General features: G+C 41.4%; 1 protein-coding gene across 1 annotated transcript in view; it reads right to left on the bottom strand.

Moving 5' to 3' along the window:
• The window catches only part of NHLRC3 (NHL repeat containing 3), a 45,428-nt gene extending 31,441 nt beyond the window's left edge, over window positions 1–13,987 (bottom strand). The window contains exons 1-7 of the mRNA XM_010835646.1: window positions 13,686–13,987; window positions 13,172–13,330; window positions 12,732–12,879; window positions 10,109–10,309; window positions 9,316–9,407; window positions 8,074–8,186; window positions 6,894–7,121 (exon numbers count right to left, since the gene is read on the bottom strand). Coding sequence (XP_010833948.1) covers window positions 6,894–7,121; window positions 8,074–8,186; window positions 9,316–9,407; window positions 10,109–10,309; window positions 12,732–12,879; window positions 13,172–13,330; window positions 13,686–13,769 — 1,025 coding nt within the window. The 5' untranslated portion in view covers window positions 13,770–13,987. The remainder of the gene's footprint in view (window positions 1–6,893; window positions 7,122–8,073; window positions 8,187–9,315; window positions 9,408–10,108; window positions 10,310–12,731; window positions 12,880–13,171; window positions 13,331–13,685) is intronic.
• Between the last annotated feature and the right edge of the window lie 508 nt (window positions 13,988–14,495).

Raw genomic sequence — 14,495 nt, 5'->3', positions numbered from 1 at the left:
CATCACTTCATGAGAAATAGATGGGGAAACAGTGGAAACAGTGTCAGACTTTATTTTTCTGGGCTCCAAAATCACTGCAGATGGTGACTGCAGCCATGAAATTAAAAGACGCTTACTCCTTGGAAGGAAAGTTATGACCAACCTAGACAGCATATTCAAAAGCAGAATTACTTTGCCAACAAAGGTTCGTCTAGTCAAGGCTATGGTTTTTCCTGTGTGCAAGTATGGATGTGAGAGTTGGACTGTGAAGAAGGCTGAGCGCCGAAGAATTGATGCTTTTGAAGTGTGGTGTTGGAGAAGACTCTTGAGAGTCCCTTGGACTGCAAGGAGATCCAACCAGTCCATTCTGAAGGAGATCAGCCCTGGGATTTCTTTGGAGGGAATGATGCTAAAGCTGAGACTCCAGTACTTTGGCCACCTCATGCGAAGAGCTGACTCATTGGAAAAGACTCTGATGCTGGGAGGAATTGGGGGCAGGAGGAGCAGGGGACGACAGAGGATGAGATGGCTGGATGGCATCACTGACTCGATGGACCTGAGTCTGAGTGAACTCCGGGAGTTGGTGATGGACAGGGAGGCCTGGCATGCTGCGATTCATGGGGTCGCAAAGAGTCGGACACAACTGAGTGACTGATCTGATCTGATCACTGGATTCCTGGTAACTGGCTGATGGTTTGATAAATAGCTTTAATGCAAACTGAACAGTCTGTTTTTTTAAAAAATAGCATTTCTATGTGATAGGTACCTTAGTCTATCAGAACTATACGTTTAGTTTTCAATACTGTGACTAAACACAGGAGTCATAAATAGGGAGGGTCCTCTTCCCAGTGTAAGGGTTCAAGGTGGCATGGCTGCCCATCTCTGGCTTAAATACTGCAGGAGACTCTCTCCAGGCTTGGTAAGTACTTCCTGTGTGTTGGGGACTGAGTATAATGCTCTCTAAGCATGATCTTATTTGTATTCACGAGAATCCTATGAGGAAAATACTATTGTTTCCATTTCACAAATCAGAAAAATGAAGCAGAGAGCCTCAAAATGATACAGTAAGTGGCAGGGCATGGATCAGAACTCAGGTCAAACTAACTCCAGGTTTCAAGTTCTGTACCAATAAGCTTTACCACTTGCAGTATTAACACAGTCCATTGCAATGCTAAGGGCTTCCCTCATAGCTCAGTTGGTAAAGACTCTGCCTGCAATGCAGGAAACCCGTTTGATTCCTGGGTCGGGAAGATCTACTGGAAAGGGAATAGGCTACCCAGTCCAGTATTCTTGGGCTAACCTTGTGGCTCAGCTGGTAAACAATCTGCCTGCAATGTGGGTAGACCTGGGTTTGATCCTTGGGTTGGGAAGATCCCCTGGAGAAGGGAAAGACTACCGACTCCAGTATTCTGGCCTGGAGAATTCCATGGACTGTATATAGTCTATGGGGTCGCAGAGTCTGACACAACAGAGGGACTTTCACTTCACTTTCTTTCACTGGGCTGGGCCAATGGCTACTGTGCTATTTCTGTTCATTCTCTTAGTTCTAGAGGAAAGCTCACTGAGTCGTTTACTACTACAGGATCACCTTACAAGGTCTCAGAATTATTTCCTAACTGTGTTATCTTGGTCACCTGCTTTGGGACTGGAGTCTATTTGTTGAGGTTTTCCCTTAAAATGTGGCATTCCAAAGGAAACTTCAAGACCTCAGATCTGTTTACCAGGATCACAGACTATCCTGTCTTATAAACTTGCCATTATATTTACACCTACTGTTATCTGAGATTGCAATAAGATTGTTGCAATCTTGTTTCCTAACAAGGCTTGTAATACTTTTGGCCAACAAAGCTTTCAAATCTGTTTTAGACAATTTGTTGCCAAATAAGGCTTTCCTCCATGAGTCTTTAAATGTATATAACTTGCATTTAGCCATGGTAATTTACAGTCAATTTTTTTGATACAGTTGTTTTGACCTATTTGGGCATAATGCTCTTTACAAATTTATTTAAACACACATACACACACGCAGAAAACACAAAGAAAAAAATTGGATAAAATTTTAAAATTACTGATCAAAACCAAATGTATACATAGTTCCTATATCCCTTTAGTTAATTAAAAATTAGTATTTAAATACAGTAAACATCAAATCATTAAAATACTCTTGTACATTTAAAGAAAAATGTTATATAAACTTCGGTGATTGTGGCCATTTGTATGTAAAAGTCTTATGGGGAAAAAATTTAACACATTATAGTACTTTAACACATCGATTTTATCATTGACTCTGGTAAAGAATAAATCTGAGATCTGGACCATGCTACTATCATTCTCTTTCTTGAGAATGAAGTGGCCGAAAACTGAGGAGCAAGTTTAGGATATGACACTGTTGTAAGACGTTACAAAGGTAATTTAATCTACCTTTTAAAAGATTTAATCCAAAAGATTCCACTTAACAAGATGCTCATTTCAAAACATGCTTGTTTCACGTGTTACACCATGTCTTTTCTTTACAAATATCACAGAAGCAGAAGTGAATCATAACAGTATCATTTCTTGCTTACAATGGAAGAAACAAAAGTTCCGAAGAGTGCTATTTTCCATTGTTCAAATTCCATTCAGTTCTTACATACTAAGAGAGTATCTATATTAAATGTCATTAAACGTTCAGAGGATTGATTTACTTAATACACTCAGGAATTCTATGGGTAAGTGCACAGTGGATAAATCCCTGGGCCTCTCTATAAAATAATCCATCTTTCTTATCGGTAAGAGTCAGCAACCACATGGCAAAATTGTTAAACACAACAACAAAGCTAGTAGGAAGAAAAAGAATAACTTTCTGGTAACAGATACATTTTCTATTGTATTAAGTACGCCTTCAGGTTACAATTTTAAATATTTAAAATGAGTTATTCACTTCTGGATATTAGTTTGAATTACTGAAAAGATTTAACCCTTTTTTTCTTAAGCATGGAAACGTTCAATAAAGCAGTAAGTATTTCCAACAACCCTTGGAAGATGTCACCTATAAACCAATTTCCTCAAGATGCAAAAAAGCTGAAGGAAAATTAAAAGTATGGTTAACACTACAGCTTCAGATTTTAAAAAATCAGAAATATAAAGAAGGTCACGTATAGGTCAAGTATAAAGATGCCCACTTTGATTGCAAGAAATGCTTATCATAAGCAGGACTCTGCTGCCCTCTTGTGTATCAAGAAGGTAACACAAGCGTCAAATGGCCCCTTCCAGAAAAGCTGAAAAGCAAGCATGCTTTGTTTTACAAACTAGGTAGTTCGAAGAGCTGGGGCAGATGATACTCACCCAAGTGTCTTCATTTATACATTGTTTCAAACATTTCTGTTGAATAAATAAACTTGATTTATTCTGACTCTCTACAAAAGACTGATTTGGATTTACTCTCCTGAGGCTGAGGAGCAAAAACCTGAGTTTCCTATTTTAATGTTGGCTTTCCAATCGATCCTATTTTAAAATCCAGTAATGTTTAAAATCAACAAAGGCAAAATGGAAGTAGAGCCTTGACTACTTTTGACCTAGCAGCCTCATTGCTTGAAGTTGTTCTTTAATATGGCCTGAGCTTTACAAAGTATATAGGTCTCCTTAGCTTCTCATCAGCCTGCATGTATGCTTGCTGGACAAACATTCCAATCTAAAGGCTCAATGCTTTAGTGGAGGTTAAGAAAGAGTACCTGTAGCCTTGGTTTTCTTTTTTTTTTTAATTTTTCATTCTTTTTTATTTTTTAAATTATGAAAATATGGTAATTCATTTACAGGAGACTTGGAAAATATAGAACAAAGTTACATATAGTTCCACTATATATTACAATCATTTTTTAGTAGATAAATTAAGAGTTTTATCTTAATTTCAATATCAAACTCTCAAAAATTAATAGAATGAATAGACAGAAAAGTAGAAGGATACAGTAGACCTGAAAAGCACTATGAACCAACTCAACATAATTAAGATTTATAGGACTTTAACACAATAGCAGGATTACCCTTGGTTTTCTAACTTAGAACACCCTACCCCTCTCTCCCAGAACAGATCTAGATGGTAGAGGCATAAAGAGATTCCATTTCTAAAGCAAAAACAGACGTAGTTACCACTATCATCTGTACCCACCCACCATCTTAAAGCCACAACCTCTCCCAATATTTACCCACTTCAGCCCTCACTTCACGTGTGAATGAAGAGGAGGATATACTCTCAGTATCAACCAGTGATTTCATGATCGCTGAAATTATTCAATGGCATAATTATAGACTGCTTTTATAACAACAGAATCAAACGTTAATTGGAAAACCAGACAATACTGCATTTTCTTTGCAAAATTTTTATTTAACAGAAAATACAACGCATTTCTCAATTAATTTAACCATTAATCCAGAGAAAAAAGGTGAAATACCAGGATTACAAGCATGCTAATAAACACGTTTAGCAGGGTCCACGCAAATATTACTTTCAGCAAGTTGTGTAAGAATCTGGCGTAAAACAAAGTTAAATACAACATTTTTGAAATGACAAAAATCAAACCCATATTCCTTCAAAGAGACATTTGCACTTCTTGAGCTGACTTGAAAGCAAAACAAACAAAACCTCAAATTATTTATTTTCCTCCAAGTAGATTTATTATTTGGCTAACTGCATAAATTTATGGCATTTTAATAAATGCAAAATTAAGGCAAAACTGATAGCTGGTATCAGGTAAACAGCACATTTAGAAGGACCTTTTCTAACAAGACGCCTTCAATGTACTTGGAACTACAGAATTCAAAGGGCACATCTGTACCTATTGCACACGTGAACCTCACTATTGCACATCTGAACCTCACAGCCTTCCTGAAGGAGGAAACACAATGACAGTCCAATTTTACTGACGAGAAAATGAAGGTGACTGGTTCAGGTCACACAGCTTAATCGATGGCACAAGCACACTTATTAACGGCCTTGGAGCACAGGACAGAGTCCCGTTGGTAGATTACTGTAAACACTGGGATAAAGAGGCTTTCCTGGCAGCTCAGACAGTGAAGAATCTGCCTGCAATGCAGGAGACCTGGGTTCAACCCCTGGGTCGGGAAGATCCCCTGGAGAAGGGAATGGCAACTTGCCTGGAGAATCCCATGGACAGAGGAACCTGGTGGGCTATAGTCTGTGGGGTCACAAAGAGTCGGACATGACTGAGTGACTAACACACATGACACATGATTAGGATAAAGAGGGAGGCTGATATGAGCAAAGGCAAAGAATGATGTGAAAAAGACTATAATATGGCAAGTTTCCTGCCAACCCAAGAATAAACTAGAACAAACTGAAAAAATGATCTTAATTGGGAGGCTAATATTCAGAACAAACGGGTTAAAAAAAAGATGCAGAAAGAAAAGCAGGAAATTATTCATCTTAATAGCTCCAAGTGTTTGGCACACACTCTTATATAAATAAATCTAAAACTTCTTTGAGGTAGACAAAAGTTAGGAATGGACAGAGGTCATGTAAAAAAAGGAAAAAAAGAAAAGAGGCACTGAGAAGAGGACCTATTTTTCTTGCTACCTTTAAAAACATTCTAGTTATTTTTAAGATCCCTTTTGGTAAAGGGCTTAGACACCAGCCACTTTATTCCTGTTTAAGGATTGAGATTAAGCATCTTACAGCTAAAGCAGCGGTCCCCAACCTTTTTGGCACCAGGGACCAGTTTCGTGGAAGACAATTTTTTCACAGACCAGGCGGTGGGGAGGATGGTTTCAGGGTGATTCAAGTGCATCACATTCATTTGTGCACTTTATTTCTAACCTAATGCTGCTGCTGACCAGACAGGCGGTACCAACCTGTCCCCAGCCCAAAGGCTGGGGACCCCTGAGCTAAACAACCAAAGCCAAGTTGGGCCTTTAAAAGAAAGCCTGCTGAGGTTCATAGCAAGGGCGCAATTTTTCATAACTTCTCTACCCAAAACTCATGGTTTTCCTGTCCTCAGTTTTTCAAGTTGGAGCTGAAACTGATTCCCCTGCAAAGACTCTTCAACTCAGACCTGTCGCTCCTCCTTCCAGAAGCCCAATCACTGTCACGCCGTGTGGACTGTAAGCTACTCAAAGGCACGCAGACATCCCTGACTCTTCACCTCTGCATCTTCAGGGCCTGGCGCCCTGTGGGTTCTCGTTAATCAAGATCCCATCTCTCAAGCAGTTTATTGTTTATGAAGAAAATAAAGAGAAAGTTTGTGCTGCTTATATGAAATTCAATAAATTATGCTGCAAACCCATGTTAATTTCTCTGCTTCCCCTCCAGGGCAAACGAGTCTAGAGGGCAAATTACTGGGTTATTACCCTAGTCCCTCTTTCCCATCCTATTCTTCATTAGTTATTTCTTTAAAACATACTTATGCATGTTCTGCTAAGTCGCTTCAGTCGTGTCCGACTCTGTGCGACCCCATAGATGGCGGCCCACCAGGCTCCCCCGTCCCTGGGATTCTCCAGGCAAGAACACTGGAGTGGGTGGCCATTTCCTTCTCCAATGCATGAAAGGGAAAAGTGAAAGTGAAGTCGCTCAGTTGCGTCCGACTCTTCACAACCCCATGGTCTGCAGCCTACCAGGCTCCTCCATCCATGGGATTTTCCAGGCAAGAGTACTGGAGTGGGGTGCCACTGCCTTCTCCATATGCGCGTTCAAGTGGAACTGAATCACAAGAATGCCCCACAACCTGGTTCATGATGATATAAAAACATGTGTCTCTCTGACAACGGGGTCAGGCAAAAATAAGGAAACAAATCCTTGTGCCTCAACATCAGTTCAGAGTATCTAACAGCAAATTCGAGAATCTGAGGATCTGAACTTCCAACTAAAAAAACCTCCAGGAAAAAAAAAACAAATCAACAGTTATGAACTGAATAAAGAGAAATACCTATTCACGGGGATGTATTTTTGCACTTGCTTTGCTCCAATTTCAGCTACGTAGACTGCTCCGGTCTCCCTGCTGACTTCTAAGAGATGCGGGGAGACTTGATCGGCCAGCTGGATCGTGCTGACCACAGAGCAGTCGCCGATGTTTCCTACTGGGGGCGCCGCCAGGATTAAGAGCCGGCTCAGATTCAGCTGGGCCACGACCACGTATTTACCATCAGGAGTAAACCTGAGGAGGAGATGTCACACCATCAACCGTGCAAAACTAACATAAATTTTCATTTTTCCAATACACGTACGTATCCCTACGATATTATATCTTAAAAAGACCCACCTGCTGAAGGGTTCTTTTAAAGGACATTTAAAAATTGATCTGACTCTGCCCCTGAGGGAACAAGAGATTTGTGATGATAGACTTAGCCAAAAATGACTAGCTTACTACTTTTTTTTAACTTTTTATTTTGCACTGAAGTATAGCCGATTAACAATGTTGTAGTAGTTTCAGGTGGGCAGAGAAGGGATTCAGCCATTCATATCCATGTCTCCATTCTCCCCCAAACTCTCCTTCCATCCAGGTTGCCACATAACATTGAGCAGAGTATTAAAAATAACACACAAACAAACTAATGGAGAATTGGTGTCAAGCTGGGTCTGAAACTATATAGACTCCAGGTTTTACTTTTTATTCTATGTTTAAAAATACACTGCACCTCAATGGCAGCGGCTGCAAGGGCCAGCCTTTATTATCTCAAACACATGGGAGTTTAACCACTTGCACTCTGCCTGGGGGAGGCGAGGGGGCGGGGTGCGGTTCCTAGATGGTGCTAGTGGTAAAGAACCTGCCTGCCAATGCAGAACTGCCAGAGACAAGGGTTCTATCCCTGGGTCAGGAAGATCCCCTGCAGGAGGGCATGGCAACCCGCTCCTATATTCTTGCCTGCATGGACAGAGGAGCCTGGTGGCTACAATCCATAGGGTCACAAAGAGTCTGACACGACTGAAGTGACTGAGCACTCTGCCTGAATCTGAAACGTGATTACATGTTCTCTGAGTACTTCTTTCCTTCCCCCTTTTCCCTGCTTAAAATTCACAACAAATATTTTAAACTTTCAGCTAGCTCTTCAGAGAAACTAACAAAAACCAAATCAAACAAGCATTTAAAGACAAAAAGAAATGATTACCTGACTGCAGAAGGCCCCTCTTCTGAGAAACAGTTCTTCCACTCTCCCAACCAATCCCCTGTGTCTTTATCAAACACTTGAAGTCTTTTATTGCCTCGGTCAGCCACCCACACCTGCAAACGCAGAAAGACAGTGACGGGAGAATGTCCACATCATAATGAAAAGGAAGGAAAAAGAAGAGGGGGAGAAAATGACTTTATTTTCAGCAGTTTCATAAGCACTCCCATCGAGGACTTAGAGGACCCCAAAGAAGAGCATGTTAAAGCCCCATTTTCAGATAAGAAATTCAACTGCAGAAAGGTTAAATACTTTGGAGTCAGCTTACAATAGATGGGAAAGCCACACGCGGCCTTGACCCAAAGCCTAGCATGTTCTGGCTGCTATGCTAAGCATCTGGCTAGCTAAACAGCTGGAACACTCCACTGTCATGCAGAGGATCAGGAGACACTGAGAAGCAGTCATTCACTCACTCCTCTAACAAGTGTCTGCTATCACCGAGTCTCACCAGCCTCCTAGTTCCTGGGTCAGCCAACGAGACCAAGATGTGGAAAACCAGGCCGCATCCTTAGGGGCTGAGGCCAGTGGGAAGCCAGCTGTTCACTCGTACCGCATCCTTAAACTTCCACCCGATTTACGAGGGTTTGTTCAAAGTGCCAAAGCACTTAAAGAGGAAGCTTGAGAGATTTTAGTGACATATAAAGCATGATAACAGTAGGTTTCACTTAGGTTTGCGACAGGCTGTCTTGAGTTCTTCAGGGAACTGTTACTGTAATACAGAAAGGTAGACTGGCTCTAAGTGACGTTCAGTGTACTGGGTTTGATGTATACAACCCATGGCATACATACAGTGAAATGGATTTTGTTTTTTGGTTTTGTTTTCTTCTTCATCTTTTGGCTGCCCCAAATAGCATGTGGGTTCCCAGTTCCCCAACCAGGGATCAAACCTGCACCCCCTGTATTTGCGGCATGGAGGGCTAACGACTGGATGGCCAGGGAAGTCTCAGTGAAATAGTTTCTAGTGACATGTGCCCAGGGCTGCAGAGCTATGTAGGAGAGTACGTGGGTATACCCAGTCCTAGAGGAACAGCCCAGATGCCCTGAGATACACACATTCACTAACACACACACGCACATCCAGGTGTGCAGACAGGCATATGTACACCAAGATCCATATATATTGATACATGCCCCACCCCCATATAATCAGACAGTCCAAACACAGAGATCAGACCATATATTTACCCGACCAGTGGAATCCACTGTAACACTGTGGGGTATGTTGAACTTAGCAGGTCCTGTTCCATTTTCTCCACGCAGCCAAAGGATCATAAAATCTATAAATGGTAAACACATCTGGTCGGTACAATATGTAGAATGCCTTATGCATTAGCATGTTATATTGTATGTCATGAGTTACAAACTATTCAAGTACACCCTGAGCTGATTATGCCTTCTTGGCTTTCTGTTTATGTAAATCTGTCTAATGTATATGCTTAAAAAAAAAATTCCTTCTCTGTTTCAAGCAATCTGCTTCTTCAACTGACTTTCTCCACTTAAATTTTTCATAACCCAAATATCATTGTTTAGGGTTCATGCCAACCTCTCCTTCAAATTGGTTCCCCCTCATAATCAATGTTATTTGGTATTACCTTGTCTCTGAGTTTACAAATGACAATTTCACAGGTGGCCATTTTTAATGCCCCTGTATCATATTGAAGATGTCCCTCTCGCCCCCCACCCCCCCAAAAAAGAGACATGCCCAAGTCTCAAATCTCCAAAGGTGTGAATGTGACCTTATTGGAAACCGGGCCTTTGCAGATACAGTTAAGGATCCTGAGGTGGAGATGATGGGTTTAGAGTGGCCCCAGTGACCAGTGCCCTTCTAAGAGAAAAGGGAGGTGTGAAGACACAGGGCACACACAGAAGGCAATGTGAAGACAGAGGCGCTGACCGAAGCTCTGCGCAGTGTCAGACAAATGAGACCCAACCAACTGAGCCATACTCTTAGAGCAGCACACAAAACTAAGCCACGTACCTTGGGACAATTTGATCAACCTGTTATTCAAGCCTCCATCTCCATCCACAATGTAAATATCTCCTGTGTCGTCTACATGTAATTCCGCAGGGTTATCAAACTGCAGGGGGTTCAAACCAGTGCCTTTTTTGCCTGGGGTCCCCAAAACTTGAACAAGATCACCAAAGGAATTGTATTTTTTAATAGTATGACCATAGAATCCTATAAAGACAAATATGCATATTTCACAAATATAACCACTGCACAAACATTTACATTTTTCAAGTAAGCTGAGGGCAAAAAAATTGACAAAATTAAACAGCAATAAAAAGTTTAAATGCTAATAATTAAATATATATTTGACAAGCAACAAAGCTTCATTGGTTCTATTCACAGATTAGAATCTCATGTACTCCAAAATTAAGTAGATTCTAAATAAAATAAATACAACCAAAGTGAACTGACTCCTAAAACAGAAGGCTCATGATGTAAAAGTACTGGTACATGACTTTTTTAATCTTATGACTTTCAATAAACATGATTTGGACAACACAATCAAGCTACATCTGTGCATATAACTGAATCACTTTGCTGCACACCTGAAACGAACAGAACATTGTTCATCAACTATACTCAGGTGTAAAATTTAAAAAGAAAAAGGAATCATAAGAAAAGAAAATCAAGAAGAACTTGAACAACTTATATCTGAAAACTGTTATTTCAGTTACTCATGGGCACATCTCCAGTTTCAGTAGCTCAATGAAAAAGTTCTTTATAATACAGACACATATATCTATTTTCATGCTAATTTTTAAAGCTTCTTTTTAAATTGAAGTAACATTGGCTTATAACAATACTGACTTTTTTTAAGCCACATTTTCTCCAAGTGGAAACAAATACAACATTTAATCCATTAGCTTTTCTTTCCTAAATAAGGAATAAATCTTTCCATAGAGTTAAAATTATCTTACAAGCAAAGCATAAGCTGGAATATTAATAAACAAGGAAAAACCATAAAGCGGTTAACAGAAACCAACTTGAAGGCATATCAAGACCAACTAAATTGGTACGCATTCAAATGATAAACTGGAAACAATGTGAACCAGCTTGCATTACATCCTATCTTGACTTATTATTATACTTCTTTTGGAGACTTGAGCTAAACTTTGTAGCAGTAATTGAGAGCAAAACAGTAAAGAAAACAAACTTCAAAGTCTCTAAGGAATTGGAAAAAGGATACCCGTAAATAGTGTTTTTTTTTTTAAATGGCTAACATGCAGCCATGTTTTAACTAAAGAGCATTTATTCTTTGAAATATAGGAAGAAATAGAAAAACTGTCTTCAGATCTGTGCATGGAAAAACAAGCTATAATGGAAAGAATGAAAGCAAACTGTGTGTTCTTTTTATTTCTGGGAACCAGTGAAGTATTTTATAAAAAAAGGATCACATGAATGGAAGGAAGTAAAAAGTAAAGGCCTCCTTTTAACTGTGAATCCCAAAAAGGGGAAAAAAAAAGAAGCAAAAATAGTCAAACTTCAGTAAGGTCTAATAATGAGCTCAGAAGTAACCAAGATTTTCTGATTTAATCAAAATCTTACCATCCAAAATATAGCTTGAAATAAAGGACTCACGGACTAGGGCTCAGAAATCTGGGTACTGAGAACAGATATGGTTAGTGCACTGTTCTCAAAACCTGAGACCTCTTTAATTCCAGAATGGTATCTGAATTAACCCAAAGTGGGGAAACAGAATGACCTTCAAGCCATGAACTTATCTGGCACAAGACTAGAAATATTTTCTTTAAGATCTCTTTCTTTCCTGAAATAATAATACCAGCTTATCTCTTGAATCATCTTATCTTAAATCACAAGCACAGGCAACAGCTATCTCTGAACACTTATCTCACAGCTGTAACTTCAACTGTGCTTACTTTGGCAGCATGCGTGTGTCCTAGGTCACTTCAGTCATGTCTGACTCTCTGCAACTTTATGGACTATAGCTCGCCAGGCTCCCTGGTCCATGGGATTCTCCAGACAAGAATACTGGAGTGGGTTGCCATGCCCTCCCCCAGGGGATCTTCCCACCTTACGGATCAAACCTGAGTCTCTTATGTTTCCTGCATCGACAGGTGGGTTCTTTACCACTAGCACCGCCTGCACACTCTACTAAAATTATTTAATGGAAAGGTTTCCGACATGCTGAAGTCAGCAGGACTTCAGAAGCATTCACACCACCAGCAGTTTCTGCAAATCTTGCACTCTGGGCAAGAAAGCAGTTCTGGTTTCTCAGCAGAATCTCTCAGACAAGTGGTAAAGGAAAAAAACAGGCAAAGACCCCATTTATTAGCTTTTAGAGACTACCATTTTATTTGGCTTCACAGAAGTAGTCTAAGAAGAGCAACTGATATTTTAACATGCAAAAGTCCCATGACAAATTAAAGGAAAGATCACAATAATGATAGCCTCCTTGTTAAATGTCTCAATTATACATAACAACGATATAAAAATTTCGAAAGGCGATTTCACAAGTCACTGAATAAATTACAAATAGATTCGGCCACTCTGATTTTAAAATGGACAAGTAAGAAGATGGGCAAAGAGGAGGTTTCTAGCAAGATAATTTAAGAGATATTACTACACATACCACTTCCTACATCCGTGATCCAGACGGATTTTTCCTGTGGTGTACTGGCCGCAAATATACCATGAGGTGTGTCAACTGTATAATTCCAGGATCGTAGGAAATATCCATCCTCTGTGAACACTAATACCTTTGGGATGTTATCCCCTCTCTGAAGGTATACAAAAATAACTGCTTAGATAGGATCAGTTTTAAGGAAGCAATCATTATTTTCACAACGAGAAACAGAAGTCAAAGATTAACCAAGAAATGACATAATGTTTACAAAACCAAACAATATTAACCCCTATCAAGCTCAAAACCAAAACACTAACTTTAACTTAAAAAAACAAACTCCACAATTGGAGTAACATAAACGTACATAGATACTTAGTACAGTAACATAGGAAAGCTGTTTTCTTTGCGTTCATAACTTCAAAAACAAAAATCCCAGTTTTACTTACCTGGCCTACATAAACCAATCCGTTGAGGGAGTCAACTGCAACACAAAATGTTGCTCCAGTGAAGTATTCTGAATACTTCGGCCAATCCACATCCAGCCGGTAAAGAATCTCCTCAGCTCTCCAGGAAATTTTAAAAGCCAAGTGCAGATGTGGTGGGAGCTGGGGAGGAAAAGAAAATAAGGAAACTGAGAGTGTACTTACCTGGTGGCTCAGACGGTAAAGAATCTGTCTGCAATGCAGGAGACCAAGGTTCTCTCCCTGGATGGGGCCTGGAGAATCCCATGGACGGAGGAGCCCAGCTGGCTACAGTCCACGAGGTCGCAAAGAGTCAGACACGACCGAACACACACACCACATTACAAACTTTTTAACGCTAAGGGGCAACACGTCGGCGGTTCGGCCGCAGATGCAGTTTTGAGACGAGCCAGTGAGAGAGCCAGCTCCATCTCCATCCCAAGACCACCTCCCAAGAATACTGCTACCCGAGAAGCCATTTCCTAACCATCCAGCTCACCCGAGAGGCACAGAACCGCGAATGCAAAACCAGAAGCGCTAGGAAGAAGCCAGCGCCGGCTATGCAGACCCAGAATCTCGTCATGACCGGACGGGAAGACTGGCGAGGGAGAAGGACTGGCAAGCGGCTGGGGGCCGAAGGACAGCCTCAGGCAGTTCGTCGCCGCAGTGAGCTCTTAGCTCCAAAGCGCCTACCCTGGATGCCCGAGGTTTCAGAACCAAAAAGCACCGGACACCAGAGCGAAACACAGTCCCCACTGGGACTCCGCATTCCCGGCGTGTTCCCTCCCCGCTTACGCGTCACAAGCCCCGGGCTTACCACGTGACCGCCCTTCCGCCCATCCTAGCTGTGGACCTTTCCAATCCACCAAGTCAGGGTGCTGGTGGATATGCCTTAACCACTAGACGTACATTCTTTTACATTCGGACTTACCAATCAAAAACCGAGCACAATCAAACTCTAGAATTAAGGGCGTGACCCTCCAAAAATAACTTTCAGGCTTTGGAAAGGACTTCTACGGCATCCAATTCCGCGACGTACAGGCATCTGACAGGGACACCTACATTCCCACATCAGGACCCCTTCTAGGGCTCTCAGGATAGAGGGGCCTAATCTGGCGGCGCAGAGTTGAGTTGACTCGGGCGCGACGGGCTCCATCGAAGGTCCCCCCTACGAGCCGGGGGAAGCCCGTGGGGGGTAAACCCAGGGAAGCGCTCCCGGGCTGTTGGCGCTGCGGTGTTCGGGGAGCCCCCCCTACCCGAGGCCGTGACCCCCCATCCGCTCGGGCTCCCGGTGCTCGCCGGCCGCCGG

The sequence above is a fragment of the Bison bison genome, unplaced genomic scaffold (assembly GCF_000754665.1).
Source record: "Bison bison bison isolate TAMUID 2011002044 unplaced genomic scaffold, Bison_UMD1.0 scf7180017864048, whole genome shotgun sequence".
NCBI classification, from domain to species: domain Eukaryota; kingdom Metazoa; phylum Chordata; class Mammalia; order Artiodactyla; family Bovidae; genus Bison; species Bison bison.
This window is presented reverse-complemented; position numbering and strand designations above follow the sequence as displayed.